General features: G+C 35.2%; 2 protein-coding genes across 2 annotated transcripts; both read left to right on the top strand.

The window, feature by feature from the left end:
- Positions 1-10,014: 10,014 nt before the first annotated feature.
- LOC105996906 (olfactory receptor 2W1-like) lies at positions 10,015-10,974 on the top strand. Its single transcript, XM_013031147.1, has one exon. The coding sequence runs from the start codon at positions 10,015-10,017 to the stop codon at positions 10,972-10,974; it is 960 nt and encodes a 319-aa protein (XP_012886601.1).
- A 7,226-nt stretch (positions 10,975-18,200) lies between these two features.
- LOC105996905 (olfactory receptor 2J3-like) lies at positions 18,201-19,127 on the top strand. Its single transcript, XM_013031146.1, has one exon. The coding sequence runs from the start codon at positions 18,201-18,203 to the stop codon at positions 19,125-19,127; it is 927 nt and encodes a 308-aa protein (XP_012886600.1).
- Positions 19,128-20,456: the final 1,329 nt, after the last annotated feature.

The following is a 20,456-nucleotide window of genomic DNA, read 5'->3' as shown; positions in this document are numbered from 1 at the left end:
CCCTGGGTTCGATTCCTCAGCACCACATAAGCAAAAAGAAAAAAGCCGGAAGTGGCGCTGTGGCTCAAGTGGTAGAGCTCTAGCCTTGAGCTGAATAGCTGAGGGACAGCACCCAGGCCCAGAGTTCAGGCCCCATGACCGGACCCCCCCCCAAAAAAAAGAAAAGACAATGAGGCTAATAAAATAGGCTCTAAAGAATGCTTTCAGAAAGACAACACAGAGAATATATGATAATCTGTTACTAAAATAGCTACATTTATTTGGCTGCTTGTTTAAAAGTTGAGATAAATAGCCAGGCGCCTAGTGGTTCACACCTCTAATCCTAGCTACCCAGAAGGCTGAGATCTTAAGGTCGTAGCTTGAAGCCAGGCTAGGCAGTAAAGTCCCCATGAGACTTTTACCTCCAATTAACCACTCAAAAACTGGAAGTTGTGCTGTGGCTGAAAGTGGTAGAGCAGTAGCCTTGAGCAAAGGAGCTCTGGGACAGGGCCCAGGCCCTGAGTTCAAGCTCCATGACCAACAACAAAAAAAGTTGAGATAAATATTTCTCTCCCAATAGCATACTTTATTTTTAAAAAAGCAAGTGGAGTTTTGTAGAGAGTCTCACATTTGAGCAGCCAATTAGGTGAGGTGGACATGGAGGTGCACAGCTTAGGGCGGCCCCATTCAGGAAGAGCTTGTGCCCAGTTGCTGGGAGCACCATTCGTAGCTGGCTTTCAATAATCACTCCTTTAGAATCTGCATCAGCTCCACCTCACCAATGCATGTCAAATAATCAGTGACTCGCAAAAGAAGGTTATAGATGCAAGCTATGCCTTCCCAATATGGAGCAAATCTGATAGGCCATTTTAATGTTGGTCTTCCCATGTGAAAGTACCAAGTCTGATATTGAGCCTTAAAGGACAGCTCAGATTCTCCTATGCCCATTTCTGCACATTCCTCCTTCCAAACTGCATTTGATTCCATTTTAGTGTCTCCTTTCTCTATTACATAACTTGTGGCAAATACTTGGCAAATGCTATTTAAAACTATTCTGTATGCCCACAAATCTTAAATATTGTGAAGTAGTACTGATTTGAAATACTCATCGAAGAGCCAAAGATCTTTCATGATCTAATCTTAGCCTTAATAACCAACCAATCACATTGCTTCCAACTTAGTTGTACTCTTTCAGAAGTCAGCTGAAACAATATATACTTATGAAATAGTGACTTCTTAATTTAAAAATAGTCTCATTACTGTATATTCTGTGTACAGTTGTGTATCATTTAACAAGGTGGCTAATATCTAAGAAATTATCATTAATTTTCTTATTGGGCCAACATTATCGTGTCTCCATACATACATTTTGATCCTTTGGTACCCACACACAGAGCTTTCGTAGTGCAGCCTGTTTTTCCTTCGACCTTGAATAAATACCACAGCAAGAACTTAAATCAACGCACAGAGAAAATAACAGAATGACACAGGACAGTCAGCAAGTGTAAGATTGATTGCAATCAATGGAACATGGCATACTTTTATTTTTTACAGTAAAACTTAAAACAAGGAGAACATCTCAAAATAATAATACAAAGTACAGTAGGGTAAATACATAAATAAGTACCATAATCATTTATTATCATTATGAAACATATGTGCTGCCCATAATTTTATGTGCCAGGCTTCCATTCAACTGACAGTACCACAGGTTTGCTTAGAGCAGCATGCAAATACTATACCACACCATGACACTTTAACAGCTACAGTGTCACAGGACTTCAGGAATCATGAAGCTTCATTATCATCTTATGGGGCCACTTTCTTATACGTTGTCTTATATTGTTAGAAACATTGTTCTTCCATATAGATATAATTTTTTGTGTGTACTATGGAAAGATGAAATATTTATAGAAATTATTTACAGATTTATTATTTTTGTTAAAATATTTGTGTTTCCTGCCTCATTTTGAGGTTTTCAAAGGTTAAAAATATTTTTCTATGTTGTTCAGTGTATATTAAATTGTCATAAATAAAATGGCCTTTCAACTAAAGTTGTTAATATCTTAGGAAAATAATTGATTTTAATTTAATATAAATTAGTTTATCTTTAATTTATGCTCCTATCTATCTCTCTCTTTGTGTACAGTGTTCAAAATTAGTCCGGGCACTCATGGTTCATGCCTGTAATCCTAGCTACTCAGGAGGCTAAGATCTGAGCCAGCCCCAGCAGGAAAGTCCATGAGACATCTCTAAATAACCACCGGAAAACCAGAAGTGGTACTGTGGCTCAAAATGGTAGGGTGATAGCTTTGAGTGAAAGACCTCAAGTGATAGCACTTAGGGCTAAGTTCAAGCCCCATGCAAAAAAATAGCTAACCTATAACAATTAATTCATTTTATTTTTCTTATTAGTTCTTCCAAGTAAATTATAGCTATGTCTCCATTCAAATATGCAACTCAACAAAGAATAAATATAAAAAAGGTAAATATCCAACTGAGTGTAAATATAGAGTCAATTAAAAATACTATTCTTTAAAAAATTATTAAGATATAACACATTTGCCCTGGAATTTTAAGAGACCAATACAATTACATGCCAGTGAAAACTCTAAGGTACTAAAACTCATGGTGTCAGCAATAAATACTAACTTCCTATACATTTTTACAACTTACCCTAAGACATTAGATGTCATTTTCTTAATTTTCTCAATCTTAATTTCAGCAATTGTTCCAACACTTGAATTGTCAGAGCCATAAAATCTAATATTCCAACACCTTTACCAAAGCTCATTCTGAATCCTAATAGTTGACTTTGTGACATCACACGGTTTGGAGGTCAGCCAGGAGAGGTATGCTTCATCATTATTAGACAATATTATCCTATCCTTATTTATCTTTCTATTAATATCATTTACCAGCTTAATTGAAAATAACTGTTAAATGAGGAGTCTCTATAGTATATTATACAGTACTAGTCTTGTATAACAAAATGGAGAATATTTCTCCCCAGAGCAATCAAGAAAAAAATCATTTTCTCTGCCATCTGTACCCAACTGAATGGAACTTTCATTTATGCCATTCATTTCCTACATAAAAGAACCTCATGTACTATGTTAGCATAACTAGCAGATTAAATTCAGCGACACCACATACATTGTGATTAATGCTCATTCATGATAATAAACATACATTTTAATTATATAATAAACATGGTTAATCAAACAAAGTATTTATTCTTTGTAGTGATATGTATCACATTATTCATATTACATAATGAATTACATGGTATTTGTATAGGAGCAAAATAATGATGTACCTATTGTTCAACATATTAAGTCCATTATTTTACAAAAGATCACTAATCACACATGGCACATTCATTTCAATAATTTCTCATTGACATTCGTATCACTACCACCATGCATATTACCACCAACCACGCTATGAAAAACCAGCAACTTATATGAGTTGTAAGCCTTTTTACTCTCTCCAGAACTATGTGGGATTTTGTGTGTGTGTGTGTGTGTGTGTGTGTGTGTGTGTGAAAATACCGTGCAGTGGGGTTACAATTACATGAGCAAGGTAATGAGTACATTTCTTATCAAGCATTGTTGCCTCCTCCTTTGCTTCCCCTTCCCATCCCTTCCCATTTTCCACCCCCCACCCCCGCGCCAAAGTTGCAAAGTACGTTTTTCGACGTTAGTTTTGTACATCTCATTGTTGCAATGGGTCTATCTGTATCCCTATTTAAACGATTTGTTTTTTTCCCTTCCCCACCACACATTATACCAACATCAAATACAGTGAAAGCAGGGGTTATACCATGGGGGAGGGACATACAAAGCAACAAAGACATCATCTTATAAATATGTTAGAAACAATAGCAAGAGAGTCCTTATCTCGGGGTTTATTTCGCCTAACATCAACGTATCTGACCGTTTCTGCTTGTCTCAGCCATACACTAGCTATTGCAAATAAGGGAAACCATGGGGCTTGAACTGTGGGCCTGGGCGCTGTCCCTGAGTGCTTCAGCTCAAGGCGAGGCTCTCCCTTTTGAGCCACAGCTCCACTTCCGGCATTCTGGTGGTTTATTGGAGATGTCTCACAGACTTTCCTGTCGTAGGGGAGGGGGGGTTTGGAATCATGATCTTCAGATCTCATCCTCCTGAGTAGCTAGGAATACAGGCGTGAGCCACCACAGCTAGTATGGGAATTTCTAATGTGAAATTAACTGTAACTGGTGTCTGGGTCCCCCCCCAGAGTCACATCACCTGACATCTCCACTCAGTTTCATCTATAAGAAATGTCAATGGAATGGTGTGTACGCAGCCTATAACCACATGTAGCTGTGGTGTGACACGTTTGGCATTTTTCCAGATAAGAGGATGTATGATATACATCATGGCCATTAGGCCCTTAACACAGTCAACTGAATTATAAGCTGAGCTTAAATGAAATACCAGTATCTTTAACCATAAGGCATTCATGGTCAATGCAAATATAAATTTTAGCTCTGTCTTTGTACATGTTTATAAGCTGAGCTTAAATGAAATACCAGTATCTTTAACCATAAGGTATTCATGGTCAATGCAAATATAAATTTTAGCTCTGTCTTTGTACATGTTTATGTATGCATGTGCAGAATTTTCACCATGTATTATTAATTTCATGAACTTCTCTCTCCATAAACCTTAAGCTATTTTAATAAGTATATTTTAAAATGAATAAGTATATTTTTATTTTTTTAATCAAACCCAAACCCAAGAACTCATAAGTTAATTAGCTGTAGCTAGGCTCAATAAGTTATACATTTACATAGAACCAAACTCTAGTCCAACTTAACTCATAATTAAAGAATCTTCAAAAACAAAAAAAAATCCTCTAAAATAACTATAGGCTAAATCTTTATTTATTACACTTTGACTCTAGATAAAAAAAAATCTAAGGTGTTGAAAGACAGAATGAATTTCCCAAGTTGCTTACTAGAACCATCAAGATACTAGCCTAGATATTCTGGTTCCATAATCTAACCATCTTTCATACTATATGTAAACTGTGGGTGATGTTAATTACTGTCATATTGAAGGAAACAGCTAAATCTGTTTTATAAATCAGCATGATGTAAAGTTGTCTGCTTTTATGTATTTGCATATGGCAGCCAGTTTTTAGTTATGTGTTTATTTATTATAAATAATATTTGCATTATTTAAAATTCAAAAATTAATAAAATGTTTTGGAATTTTAATTCAATGAGCTATTATAACATATCATCAACCAATTCATAAAAGTTTTCAGAGTATGTACTTACTCCAGGATCTGGTACTTAAATAGTGACCTCTGAGACAAAAAAAAAAAAAATGGTCATAGGCACAGAAGTATTTGAATCATACCTCTTGGTCACCATGACAACTGAATAGGAATATAAACATTAAGATCACAAACTTATGGTCTAGGACTTTTAAGTACGACATCTCTTTCCAAGACAACTGTTTTGAACTTGATTATCAGAGGTAACTAATAGAGGTAACTTATTTAAATGATAATTGCCTATAGAAAATTTTCATTTCCAATCAATCTGGGTGTTTAAAAATAAGATTATCATATTTAGACTAGCATGCTAACATTCTAATGTTGGAAATGTACTTTATTTAAGAAACAATATTTGTACATATTTACTACCTGGAGAAAAATGTCTTAAAATATATTTTTTATTTCCCTGTCCAAGAGATTTTTTCCCTCAGACTTTTATGCTGATAGCTAATGTTGTATTTATTTTATTTTATTTTAGGTTACATAGAATTTTAATGCCAAGCCTTTGATTTTTGATTTGTCATATATTGTATGAAGTTTTGGATAAATATATATATCTATGCATATATAGATATGAATGTTAACTAGCTATGTAACAACTGCATTATCTCACATGGTTATTATTTCTGTGATAAGAATACTTAACAACCACTTGTTCTCTACATTTTTAGAGACTATAACCTGCCATCATTAATTATAGTTACCATACTATACAAGACCTCTTAAACTTCTTTTTCCATAGCAATTCAGGAAAACAAGAGAGCTACAAGACTGGAGAGCAGATGCTTAATCAGAAATATTTCCACACTCTAGACTCTACAGTGGTTAAAAAATGTGACCTGAAAGGAACTCTCTCTGAATTACGGTAAAGTTGATCATTAATTTCTCTTGGAAAATAGTGAGCTTGGGTTGGTAAAAAAAAATGTGGGAAGTAAAAGAAAAGAATTTAAAACTGTGTGGACTGATTCTCCTGATTTTCTTTCAAATCTAAGAATGAATACGTACTGTAGATTTCTACATTTTATACAGACCAGGGGAGAAATAGTAAATGTATTGTCTTTAAAAAGAAAAGGATATGGAACTATTTCTGGATTTGTAATTCCTGGCAGTTTTAATAACCCAGCAGAAATGTATCTTAGCTTGAAAATGAAGAATGCAAGTAGTTTAGGCTTGAAGATTATGACACTTGGAAGGACTCGGTCCACTTCTAAATTTTATAATATATCTGAAAATTATTTGAAGATTATTTCAGTTTTTGACAGAAGAATTTTTAAAATTAATTAATTTTAATTAATTAATTAATTAATTATTTTAAAAATTAATCTTTGGGAGATAGAATGATAATGAGAACTATTAAGAACTTAATAGTGTGAGGTTGATTTCAGTTTTAAAAGACTGTTTCTTTTGATTTACATAATAATTTTTAAATAGTCTTGTCTTATTGAGAAGTTAAGTTCAATTGCATATATTAACATTTTTATTAAAGTAAATATTTTTCTTTCTGCTCAGACATTATAAAGTTCTTTTAGATTGTTCAAATTTCATTATTTTTAAGTGACCTATAAAATTAAATTAATTTATGCAGTACAATATGATGTGTACAGTACTGGTTCATGGCAGCTTGCAACATATTTTAGTACCTAAGTTGGTCTGTTTCAGAACTCAGATTCAATGATAATTTTTAAATAGCTAATTCTAAGAAAAATCTTCCAGTGAATCACGCACAACAGCTATGCAACCAATATATTCTGAGACATGTTTGCAATTTAAAGAAATTTATTCATAATATCAAGATATATAATTCAGATGACATGATAGTACAATTCTGCACTTAATCCACATACAGGAAGAGAGGTGTCCTTTTATTTCTCAATGAAATATTTTCTTAGTTTTTGTGAAACATATTGAGGTATTATCAACATACAGAAAGCTGTATATATTTGTTGTGTGTGACTCAGTGAATTTGCAAATAAATACTTGTGAAATTATCACTACTATTTATGCCATAGGCTATTAATCACCTCCAAAACTTCCCGGTCTCCCATTCCTTTTTGGTCTTTTGATAAGAACACTTAGCATAGGATCGATCCTTGTACAAAACAGGTGCTCTATATACTACAGAATGAAACTTATCTAGATGTTATTTTTCCTTAGGTGGTAAGAAGTTACCATTTTGCATTCCGTGATTAGTTGTTGATCATCTGTTTAATTATTAAAATTTTGGCGGTCCTGAGATACAAATGTATATGTACAGGGACTGTACCTGTGAACCACCATTGAATACATCTGCTTGTTAATCCTTTCAGGAGTTATTTATTTCTTAACCAAACTGAGTAAATATTGCTGTTACCATCTGTATAAATCACAATCTTTCTGGCCCATTCATTCATCTCCTTCTACTAGTTATTTTTACAAAATACCACCCATTTTTAATATTAAAAAGCTAATTTTATACTCTCAGTGATTTTCATCACTATTCATAGTGTAGCTTAAATGTTCAGTTATTAAAATATATTATGTATTTATAATTTCATTAAAGAATAGTTCTTTAGGTGTCATAAATAGAATGCAAAAAGTAGATTTTCTGTTTTCTTACATATTTTAAACTAGTGTGAAAGAAATAGTGTTAAACATTTATCAATATGGTTCATGATTATAATCTCATTATAATTCAGATAAGGAAAGAATACTGAGGTATAATATGTTCTACACATCTTGCATTTATTATTTGATGTATATTTCCAACTCTAGGTGTTTTTATTTTCACCATTTTCATACATGAGCAAAACAAGAACATCATGCTATGTTCATATATATATATTATATATATATATATACTGCTAAAGAACAGACATAAGATACATATAAGTTCAATATGACCTTCTGTTGGTAAACTGTAGGAGTTCTGTACAAGATTGTCTACAGAATACAATATATCAGACAAAAAGGAGATTAAGAGTTCCAGGAATCCCTATTTAAGCAAGGAGTGGTCCAAGCATAAGTAGAAAATATCCATAAGAGCAAGAATTTCATGGGTGTTAGACTGGAATGGACATTGTCATGTTGAAAAGCTGAAAGAAGGATAAAAGAAAATGGGTCATAAGAATGAGCTCAAAGGAAGCTAATCTAAACCTTCCTTAAAAAATAGAATATTTGGCCAGGTGCTGGTGGTTCATGCCTGTAATCCTCACTACTCAGAATTGTGGTTCAAAGCCAGCCTAGGAAGGAAAATCTGTGAGACACTTATCTCCAATTTATCACAAAAAGCTGGAAGTTGAACTATGTCTCAAGTGGCACTAGCCTTGAGCGCAAAAGCTGAGGGATAGCACCCAGGCCCCAGGTTTGGCAAAAAACAAAAACAAAAACAAAAACAAAGAAGGAATATTTGTTAAATAAATTGGAAGGCAGTTGATGTGTTAAGCCTACAAAGACCTGATTTCAGAGAATCTTGTAATAATTTTAAGGCATAATATTAGATCCATGGAATGGTAATAATTTCCAGAAGCTTATTGGTTTGAATGAGAATAATAGTAACAGACATTTTTTTTGGGGGGTCAGGTCATGGGGCCTGAACTCTGGGTCTGGGCGCTGTCCCTCAGCTCTTCAGCTCTAGGCTAGCGCTCTACCACTTGAGCCACAGTGCCACTTCCGGCTTTTTTCTTTTTTTGCTTATGTGGTGCTGAGGAATTGAACCCAGGGCCTCAGGCATGCAAGGCAAGTGCTCTACCACTGAGCCACCTTCCCAGCACCATAATAGACATTTTTAATGCAATCACAACTGATACATTTTTGCATGTGAATTTGCCAGTTTTAATGACAAGAAAGGTATTGAAGATGAGAGAAATAAAGGGTTCAGGGTGAATGTCAGATCTCTGACAGAAAGCAGGGATTTTTAGAGTGCTAATTGCTAATATGTGGAAAAGAAAACCAGTCTTTATTTTGATATTAATCATTTGGTTAATATTTTAAATATTAAATATTCTATAAGTGAACTATTAAAAACATTTTATTTAAATACTAATATTTAAATATTTTATAGTTGAAAGCACTAAACATATGAAAAAATCTTTATTATATGGAGCTAATTATCTTTATAAGAAAGATTAGAGTCATTTCAATTTGGAACCAGGTTAATTTTAGCCTTTCAAATTTATATGTGAGGAAATTCAGATTGAGTTTAAGATAAACTTTACAAGTTTGATATGTACTGCATATTTATAATTTGACTTAAAGTTCTTTAGATGTTATAAATAGAATGAAGAAAAGTAGATTCTGTTTTATTATATTTATACCAAATTTTATTAATTATATTTATAATATAAACAAATATACATATTAACATAAAATTTATATTAAATCTATCACCAAATAAATTATTTGACAAATACTTCTATTTCCTCTATAATTTATATCAATTTAAACATAAATTATCTCTCTTTCTTCAGTTATATTCCCCATGCAATTATAGTTCAGGTAGACAAAATATTTCTGCTCATCATTCACTGCTTCTCTTCTTCCCTCCCTCCTTCAATCCGTTCCTCTCTTCATCCTTCTTTCTTTCCCTCTGTTCCTTCTCATTTATTATTCTTGCATCTTTTCTTTGTCTTTCTTCTTCTATTCTTACCAATCTCCTTTCGTTCTCTTTCCTTTCTTTCTTTTCCTTCTCTTCCAACCCCAACTCTTCCCTTTCTTTACACTTTAGGACTTAGGCTCTGGAGAATCATGGAACTGTACAATTATACTTATTTACATGGGTTTATTCTGCTTGGCTTCTCTGACCATCCCAAACTGGAGATGATCCTGTCAGGAGTCGTCGCCATCTTCTACTTTATTACATTGGTGGGGAACACAGCTATCATTCTGGCCTCTCTCCTGGATTCTCATCTCCACACACCAATGTATTTTTTCCTCAGGAATTTATCTTTCCTAGACTTATGTTTCACAACCAGTATCGTCCCTCAGATGCTGGTTAACCTGTGGGGCCCTGAGAAGACAATCAGCTATGTGGGCTGTATCATCCAGCTCTATGTTTATATGTGGTTTGGCTCCATTGAGTGTCTTCTTCTGGCTGTCATGTCCTATGATCGTTTTACAGCCATTTGTAAGCCCTTGCATTATTTTGTAATCATGAATCCACAACTATGTCTCAAGATGATTATCATGGTATGGAGTATTAGTTTGGCCAATTCCGTAGTATTATGCAGTCTCACTGTGAATTTGCCTAGATGTAGAAACAACATTCTGGATCATTTCCTGTGTGAGTTGCCAGCCATGGTGAAGATAGCATGTGTAGACACCACCATGGTGGAAATGTCTGTTTTTGCCTTGGGCATTATCATTGTCCTCACCCCCCTCATCCTTATCCTTATATCCTATGGCTACATTGCCAAAGCTGTGCTGAGAATGAAGTCAAAGGCAGGACGGCGCAAAGCAGTGAACACCTGTGGATCTCATCTCACGGTGGTGTCCATATTTTATGGAGCTATTATCTACCTGTACCTGCAACCAGGTAACAGTGCCTCCAAGGACCAGGGCAAGTTCCTCACCCTCTTTTACACCATTATCACACCAAGTCTCAACCCCCTCATCTATACTTTGAGGAATAAGGACATGAAAGACGCACTGAAGAAGCTGATGAGGATTCACCAGGACTCTGAAAAGCTGAAGAAAACTTTGAAGTGATGTCATGCATTTGAATAAATAAAAGAATGAACCATGTTTTCTAATCTTTAATACTTAGATCATAAAGATGAATTAACATGATAGTTCTTATTTCTTTTTCTTTCTTTCTTCCTTTTTTTTGGGGTAGTCTTGGGCTTGAATTCTGGGCCTGGGTGCTATCCCTGAGCTCCAGCTCAAGGAAAGCGCTCTGCCACTTGAACCACAGAGCCACTTTCAATAGTTCTTAACTTAAAACATTTTGTGCATATAAGCAACATTATCTTTATGCTTCAAGTTGACCACATGGGTCTGGGAAAGTAAGTCATTAATAATATTTTATCTGCTTTATGATACAGAGAATGTAAACATAAAGTAAATCCATTTAATTTATTCTAAAGCCCCAAAGAAACTGTCTTAGCTCTTAAGCTTTGTATATTAAACCCAATGCTTGGACATCAGAAACATAGAACTGAATGAATGGGTCCATCTAAATTTGGATTTTATATTAAATAGTTTTTATTTCATTTGCCAAATCTCTGTCTTGTTATCTAAACAGTAACGCGTTTGGCTTGGGTGACCGTAGCCCCTGAGACAGTAATTGTCATAAGTACCACATGATTTCAATTTACAGCTCTTTCAATGAAAGTTGATATCACTTGTGTAAAGTGTCTATTTTATTTTTAATTTTAATTATTGTAAGATGCTGTACAGAGGGGTTTCAGTTACATGAGTAAGGCAATGAGCACATTACTTGTAGGTCATTGTTACCCCTTCCCTTGTTGTTGTCCCACTATCTCTTCCCTCCCCCACCTAAAGTGTCTTTATTGATTACATGTAGTAGTTCTTTAGCATATTATAGGGAAGTGGGAGAGGGTCGATTAAGAGTTTTAAAATAGTGACAATGTATACTTATTTGTTCCTGACTCATGCATAAAAATTCCCTTCTGTGAACATTCCAGTTTCAACAGGTTGATAACCAGTATTATCTATGTAATACTTTGGGCTTAGATCCATAGACTCAAAGATTTTATGTAAATTTTGAGAAGTGTAGAAAGATTGTGATGATGTAGTAGAATTTCAAAGATTATCCTGTTGACTTTAATTTACCGCGACATTATAATTTTTATGGGAAATATGACTTTTGCATTATATTCGATATTTTATATGTTCAGATACTTTTTTCTAAGAGGCTCCATTATTTACTAATGATAATAATTCCTGAAAAGGTTAGTAGGATATTGTTAGTAGGAAAATTATTTGCTTGCTTAGTCAAAACAACCTAGAAATGACTTACAAAAATGTTTACTATGATATAGGTTGTTGTCAGTGTCCTTATCTCTTTTAGAAATTGCCTTCTGAAAGAATTCATCTGCCCATAAAAGTGTTCTATAGAGATAATATAAGTTCTCTCATTGTAATATGTGTTGTCTAGGGCCCCTCTTCAATTACTTTTACATTTTAGAAGTGTATTCTTACTCTTGGTAATTAGTAATGGGAGATATACTAAAACATTTATTAACCTCAGTAATCTATGTACAACAAAAATACAGTAATTATGGACATTTAGAACATTTAACTTTATATATTTAATTGGTATTTTTGTGTATATAAATTATTTTTTCTCCTCTTGGGATTGTCACTTCTGCATTTAGGGGGCAAATTATACCACTTTCTTCCAATATAATCACACATTTTTTATTGTAAAGGTGATGTACAGAGAGATTACAGTAAGGTAGCGAATACATTTCTTTTCAGTGTTACCTCCCTCCCTCATTTCCCCCCCCTCACTCCCCCCCCTCGACTCCCCTCCTCCCCGAGTTGTAAAGCTCATTTCCAAAATAGTGTCTAGTGGGTATCACAGTTGCACTGGTTCACCCTTTGTCTAATCATTCTTTTTAACTCTCCTAAATAAATGTAAATACTCAGGCCACTACACTAAAATTATAAGCCTTTAAAATACATTGAGTTCCTGTAAGCTGACTAGTAGATCTAGTCAAGTAGTCAAGTTTAAGACATAAGATAGTATGTGGTCTCAAAATGCTGTATCTATCTATATATAGAAGAACAAAAATAATTAAATATTTTATATAAAGTATAATTACTTTCTGACTAGATTCACGTCAACATTCATGAGAATGTACTGTGCATTTTTAGCTTACTTCATTACCTTGAATCTAGTCCTTGAAACAATGAGAAGAGTGGGATGCTGTGGCTCATATATGAAATTCTAGCTACTCAGGAGGCTGATACCTAGAAGATTGTTCACAGCTAACCTGGGCTGAAAAGTCTGCAAGACTCCCTCTCCAAGTAGCCAGCCAAATGATGGACTGAAGGTATGGCTCAAAGTAGCAGAGCCTCAGCATGAGCAAGAAAGCTGAAGAAGAGCATGAGGCTTTGGGTTCTAACCTTGGTACAGATACACACAAAAATAAATGTGAGTCGGTACCAGCTAGAGGGAGAAGACTAAAGGAGAGAGTAAGGGAGGGTTAATTTTGTCAATGTCCCTCATAAACATGTGTACAAATAGAAAAATGGAAACTGATGAAATTATTTTAAGAAGTAGGGAGAGAGCATGATAGAGGGAACAGAGAATATCACAGCAAATCCTCTTTGTACAACCAACACATGCTAATATAAGTTTAAAAGGAAGTCTTTTTACCATCTTAAGTAATAAAAGGATAAAGTGTATAAAGACTTTATAAAAAAGCAGCACACTTCAATTAATGACATAACTGTATTCTTAATGTTTAAATTTTCTTCAAAGGTTTTCAGATACTTTTATATAAAGTTACAAAAGGAATAACACATATGATCAAGTTCAGTTCTATATACCACAAAAATGGTATGTAAAACACCAGCCATGTTACTAAACAATCACACATTCTATAACAATGCTAAGTACTTAAACTATCTGCAATTGCACAAGGCAATTTAGAGAAATCCATAAGAATTTATCAGCTGTATTAAAACTGAGGAGTGATGCATGCTGCAGTGATCCTTTAATTCCATCCATGATAGTGTAGCAGGGGAGTGGGGGAGGGGCGGGGGTGATCAAAGGAGAGTCTAGTTTTCTCAGAGAAGTGTTCTGTAGGAGGCAGTTGTATAAGGCAGACATAGAGACTGACACCCTTGTGGAGGCTGGGAAGATGGCAACAACCACACACTATGGAGCATGCTTAAAGTAGAAGGAAGTCCAATTTAAATTGAAAATACATACCAAAGTAAAATAAAATATAAGAATTCACTACAGATATCAGATGTCTGTACTTCATTGAAGCATTATCCAAGTAGTCTACATATGCAAGGAACCCATGTGTCAATCAACAAAGGAATAAAGAAAATGTGAGATGTTGGTCAAATGGTAAAAAGTCACATCAGCTGAGCACCAAGTGGCTCACATCTGTAATCCTAGCTACTCAGGAGGCTGAGATCTGAGGACTGTGGTTCAAAGCTAGCCTGGGCAAGAAAGTACGTGAGACTCATCTCAAATGAGCCACCAAAATGGCAGAAGTGGAGCTGTGGTTCAAATGGTAGAGCCCAGCCTTGAGCAAAAAAGCTCAGGGACAGCATCCTGGCCCTGAGTTCAAGCCTTGTGAATAGCACAATAAAAAAGAACAGAGAAAGAGTAAAGTTAGGAATAAAATCAAGAGTTTATTGACAACAGCTAGTAATACTAATATGTGTTATATATACTTACATTTCTAAATTGTTATTGAGGTTTCTTTCTGCCAGTCCTGTGGATTGAACTTGGGGCCTGGGCACAGTCCTTGAGCATCTTTTGCTCTACCTTTGGAGCCACAGCTCAGCTTCTAGCTTTTTCTGTAATTTATTAGCGACAAGCCTCTTGGTCTTTCCTGCCTAGGCTAGCTTCAAACCATGAACCTCATATTTCAGCCTCCAGAGTAGCTAGAATTGTAGCCATGAGCCATTGATGCCTGGCATTATTGAGATTTTTTAAGTGTTCTCACTACAAAAGTATTATATAACATGAAGTCTACATTAAGTAGTGTTACTTAATCATTCCATATGATATGCATTTGTGTGTGTGTGTGCTGGCTGGCATTGGGGCTTGAGGCTTGAATTCAGGGCCTCACATTCTTTCTCACCTTTTTCACTGACACTTCAGCCACACCTCTACTTCCAACATTTTGCTGGTTAAAGATAAGAATCTCTTGGGTTGTGCTTCCTGGTTGGCTTCAAGCCTTGATCTTATGTCTCAGCCTTCTGATGAACTAGGATTATAGGTATGAGCCACTGGCGCCTAGCTTAATATGATCCTTTTAAAAATCATCATGTAGTACTTCAAAGTACTATCAATGAATATAACATGTGAAAGCTTTGATTGATAATTGGATTCTTTTCTAGACCTTTGCAGGAATAAACTTGGAATGAAATATAAGAGCAATCAGGAATGGAAAGTAGTATAGGCCAGCTCTCAAAGAACAACTTCCTGATGGAGAAATCTATGTAATATTTATGTATTCTATGTGGTTAGTTTCACAATTCATTTCTTAACGAATACTTTCCTCCTTCTAGAGGATTTCCTTGTAAATTTGAGCTTCCACTTGCTTGGGAACTGGGAGAGAACGTCAAATGACATTTCCCATGCTGGATAACAGTAAGCTCATGGCCCTTAGTAGGAAGACTATCCATAGTGAAGGTAAGTCCCTGATAGTTGAATGCTGTGAACATCAAATAATTTTAAACAGGATAGCATTGTGAAGGGTGCTAATTGCAACTTTGGGAATTACCCTCCCAAAGGCCCCAGTCAAGAGAAGAAATTTCCATTCTTCTTTGTGTTTCTATAAAGGGCCCACTTGCACTGGGAAAAGGGGCCTCGACAACTTGATGTCCTGACTATTTTGAGGTAACCCATCATTCTGGACATCTTTTAGAGAATGTCAGCTCCCCCAACTGTGGAAATGATGTCACAGTCATTTTCATATTCTTCTCTCCATAGTTACATTCATTTGCTTCCAAAAATAGCATTAAAAAAGCAAGTAGGCTGATGTTTGCAGCATGCATAGCAGGCAGAGAGCTTGTACATCATTTTACAAATTCTGAGATCATAGACAGGAGGGAATGACAAGAATCCTGGATAAAGTAGAAGGTCAGTACTGAGGAGTTTATGGAATATTCTTAATAATTAAGCAGACAGCTACTATCTTTCAAATTGCTAAAAATGTGCAAACATTTCTTATTTCTAGAAGAATTCTACAACCCAAATCATAGAAGAGATGAAGAAATATTGTACCTGTCCCTTTCTTTCAATTAAAATAATGAGTTCAGGCAACTATACTAGGGGAGAAAAAGGTTCTATGTTTGAGAATATACACACAACACTTGAATTCAGGCATTTTGTAATCAGATCCTTGCATCCTTTCCTACATTTTAGAGTCAAAATTATAATGTTTGAGTTTTATGTATTTCAGCAAAAGACTGAAAGTGGGTGTGTTGCGGTTGAGATTTTATTCCCATATTGTTCCAGAGTTCAGTAAGAAAATCTGGATATGGTAGGAAGACAGCACAATTGGCATAACCTAGCTATCTAGGAATATTTAACTTGCGGGTTGCTGTATTAAAGAAAATAACTTGTTTAACCTTTCTTAAGACGGATTGATAATGCACAATACAAAATAAGCCAAATTATTCGTGTATTTTTTAACAAAAGGATAATTTGACAAGACGAATTTGTTATAGGATTACATACAATGTTCACATGTATTAAATTATTTTTAGTATTAGTAAATATTAAGTTAGAAGTTCCATTATAAACAACAAATCCTGAAACACATAAAGTACAAACTATGGTTAGAATTTATGGTCCAGTTACTGCCCTGGGACATATATTTTTTTTGGTTGGTTATGGCATTTGAACTCTGGGCCTGCATGCTCAGTTCTTCAGCTCAAGGCTAATTCTCTACCACTTGAGCGACAGTGCCACTTCTGGTTTCTGGAGTGGTTTATCAGAGATACGGCCTTTCCTGCCCTGGCTGGCTTTGAACCTCGATCCTCAGATTTAAGCTTCCTGAGTAGCTAGGATTACAGGCATGAACCACCAGTGCCCGGCTGGCATATACATTTTTAAAAGAAATTATCTTTAAGTCCTGTTGTGCAGGTCTCAGCAAAGTGATACATTCAGTTTGATTGTCCATATCATAGCCAGGACTTCAAAAATCCAAAAATCCTCCCATTTTTTCTTGCCTTTCCCTACATTTTTTCAAGCTCTAAAAATACCTTTCTTATTAACTATTAATATTATTATATTCAATATTGCAAAAATTGATGAACTAGTTTCTCTAGGCTTAACTGCTCTCTATTAATTAGCATTGCTTATATCATGAAAATGACCAAATTAGTATGTATATATATATGTGTATGCATGTCTGTTTATACTTCTATTTGAATACTATTTTTATCTGGAATGAGGATGCTAAAATGAATAAATTGATATTTTACTTTTTCTTATATTCAAGTACTCTTCATTTTTTTCAGTGAATGTTAATTCCAAATTTCATTTCTTCACATTGGAAACTTTCATCTCTATATTTATCCATCTATCTATAATTATAAAGTCTACAGACACTCCTTTCTTTGTCACTGCAAATTTAAAATCACTTCTAAGTGTAAAAGGAGAATAAATTTAACAATTCTATAAAATAGTTTTAATAAAACATTGTCCTTTCTAGTCATGAAATACCTTGCTGTTCGAATATCTAAATGTTGATTGCAGATTATGAAAAGAACTGGTTAAGGAATTTACAGTAGCTACAAGACATGTTTCTGAATGAGACCTGGAAAGAAAATGATAAAGATTTTACTAATGTAAGGCACACAGCATTATCTTTTTAAGTGGCATACCTCCTTTGGGTGTGTGTGTGTGTGTGTGTGTGTGTGTGTGTGTGTGTGTGCGTACGTGTTTGCTATTCTTGGGCTTAAACTCAGGTCCTAGGCACTGTCTCTGAACATTTTTGCTCAAGGCTAGCTCTCTACCACTTGAGCCACAGCTCCCCTTCTTATTTTTTTGGTGGTTAATTGGAGTTAAGGGCCTCATGGATTTTCCTGCCTTGGCTGGCTGCAAACCATGAAATCCAAATCTCACCTCCAGACTAGCTAGGATTACAGGCGTGAGCCACCAGTGCCGGGCTCAGTGGCATACCCTTTTCTTCCATTATTTTTTAAATGTTTGACCATGTGTGGGCACCCTTTGAAGTATATATGATTTTCTTTTCAGAAACAGGAAAAAAATGAACGATGTTGCAAACAATGCTACTTCTGAAGACTATTTTATTCTACTGGGATTTTCTAAATGGCCTCACTTGGAAGTAGTTCTTTTTGTGGTCATTTTGATCTTCTATTTGATAACATTGATAGGCAACCTGTTCATCATCATCCTGGCATACTTGGATTCCCACCTCCACACTCCCATGTACTTCTTCCTTTCTAACCTCTCCATTGTGGATCTCTGCTACACCACCAGCTCCATTCCCCAGTTGTTGTTCAATCTCTCTGGCCCTGATAAGACCATTTCCTATGCCAGATGCATGATTCAGCTCTATTTCTTCCTTGCACTGGGCAGCACGGAGTGTGTGCTGCTGGTGGTGATGTCTTACGACCGCTACGCAGCTGTGTGCAAACCCTTGCATTACACTGTCATCATGCACCCTCGCTTCTGCCACTTGCTGGCTGTGGCCTCCTGGGTAAGTGGTTTCACTGCGTCAGCCCTGCACTCCTTGTTTACCTTCTCTGTGCCCCTGTGTGGTCATCACCAAGTGGATAATTTCTTCTGTGAAGTTCCAGCACTATTGCGATTATCATGCATCGATACCCATGCGAACGAGCTGACTCTTATGGTCATGAGCTCGGTTTTTGTTGTCGTACCCCTCATCCTCATTCTGACATCTTATGGTGCCATTGCCCGGGCTGTACTGAGGATGCAATCCACCACTGGATTTCGCAAAGTCTTTCGGACATGTGGAGCCCATCTCATGGTGGTGTCCCTCTTTTTTATCCCAGTCATGTGCATATATTTCCAGCCTCCAACAGAAAATTCTTATGATCAAAATAAGTTCATTGCCCTGTTTTACACGGTTGTCACACCTAGCCTCAACCCTCTCATCTATACCCTCAGAAACAAAGATGTGAGAGAGGCAGTAAGGAGACTAACCATATGAGAGTGAGAGATGTAACTCAAGTCATATATCCTCCAGTTAAAAATAATCAGAGGGGTTACCATTTTGTAAGTCAGGTCATGAGTACATTTTTTGGACAATGTTACCCTTTCCTTTGCTTTCCCCCAGTTTCTGCCCATTCTCTCATTCTCTGGAGAATCTTGGAGAATGACTTCTCCTTTGAAATTTTGGTGCACAACTGTCAAGCATAGATGACATTAGCTCAAAAATTTCCATTTCTGTTGGTTAATTTGGAAGCTAGTATCATTTTTATGAACTCATTAGCTGTAATTTTGATCACTGTCAATTTTTATTTAGAAAGTTCCCTATTTCTATTTTTTGGAATGAAGCTTATATATATACTCACACACACACATATATATGTATATACACACATATATGTGTACATTTACACATATTAACATATATGTTAATGTATGTTGTCATTAAGAAAAAATAATTATAAAAATATTTGAAAGTATTACAAACTTTTGGGTCTTTCTAAAAATCAATTAAAAATTATATAATGTGTTCAGTAAAGTGAAGGTGTATACACATGTGTTAGCTGAAATATAGTAGATTCAAGGGATATCTCAAATAATGCAATTCCTTTGAAAGGCAAAAATCAAAGTTCAGCAAAATAAAATATCAGGAAGCAAGGACTCAAAAGAGGTGGAGTGTGGTTGAGGAGAAAGGGATAAACAAATGAAGAGAGAAGAGGGTGAAAATGCAATCAATAATTGGGTATACATCCTACAAAATTAAGAAAAATAAGGGGAGAGGTGGGTAGGGGAGAGATGGGTGAGAATGTGGAAAGGTGTGACATTGATCAAGATAAATTATATTTGCAAACGGCTTTCTTAAATGATAACCCCTTTATATAACTATTTAAAGAAACTGAATGACTGACTGAATGGATATAGAAAACACAAAAATTATGAATTGGCCATACACTGAGTGATGTTGGGAAGGCTTGGGCTAAAAGAGATTTTACTTATTGGACAAGCCTTATAGTTAGGTAAAGATAATAGAAGCAAGCAATAAACACACTAAATTAACCATCTACTATATATAGTGCAGGCATATGGGACAATTCTTAGGTGAAACACATGTTTTCAAGCTAGAAACTTAGTGGATCTAACTCATCAATTTTTGTATTTAAAAAATGTGATTATCTTTAAGTAGTTGTACAAAGGAGTTTCCATTTAACAATGAATTCAATGTGTCTTGATGAATCACCCCTTTCAAAATTCTCACCCACCCTACCTCATTACTTTTGACAGTGCAAAAAGATATCTGCTCAAATTATTGATTTGTTCATCCAGCTATTTG

The sequence above is a fragment of the Dipodomys ordii genome, unplaced genomic scaffold (assembly GCF_000151885.1).
Source record: "Dipodomys ordii isolate 6190 unplaced genomic scaffold, Dord_2.0 Scaffold138, whole genome shotgun sequence".
In the NCBI taxonomy this organism is placed as follows: domain Eukaryota; kingdom Metazoa; phylum Chordata; class Mammalia; order Rodentia; family Heteromyidae; genus Dipodomys; species Dipodomys ordii.
Note: the sequence above shows the minus strand (reverse complement) of the source record. Positions and strands in the feature narration are given on the sequence as shown.

Bases quoted from the DNA above. Each gene is read 5' to 3' on its own strand.
- LOC105996906 (XM_013031147.1), top strand. From the start codon at position 10,015: ATGGAACTGTACAATTATACTTATTTACATGGGTTTATTCTGCTTGGC.
- LOC105996905 (XM_013031146.1), top strand. From the start codon at position 18,201: ATGAACGATGTTGCAAACAATGCTACTTCTGAAGACTATTTTATTCTA.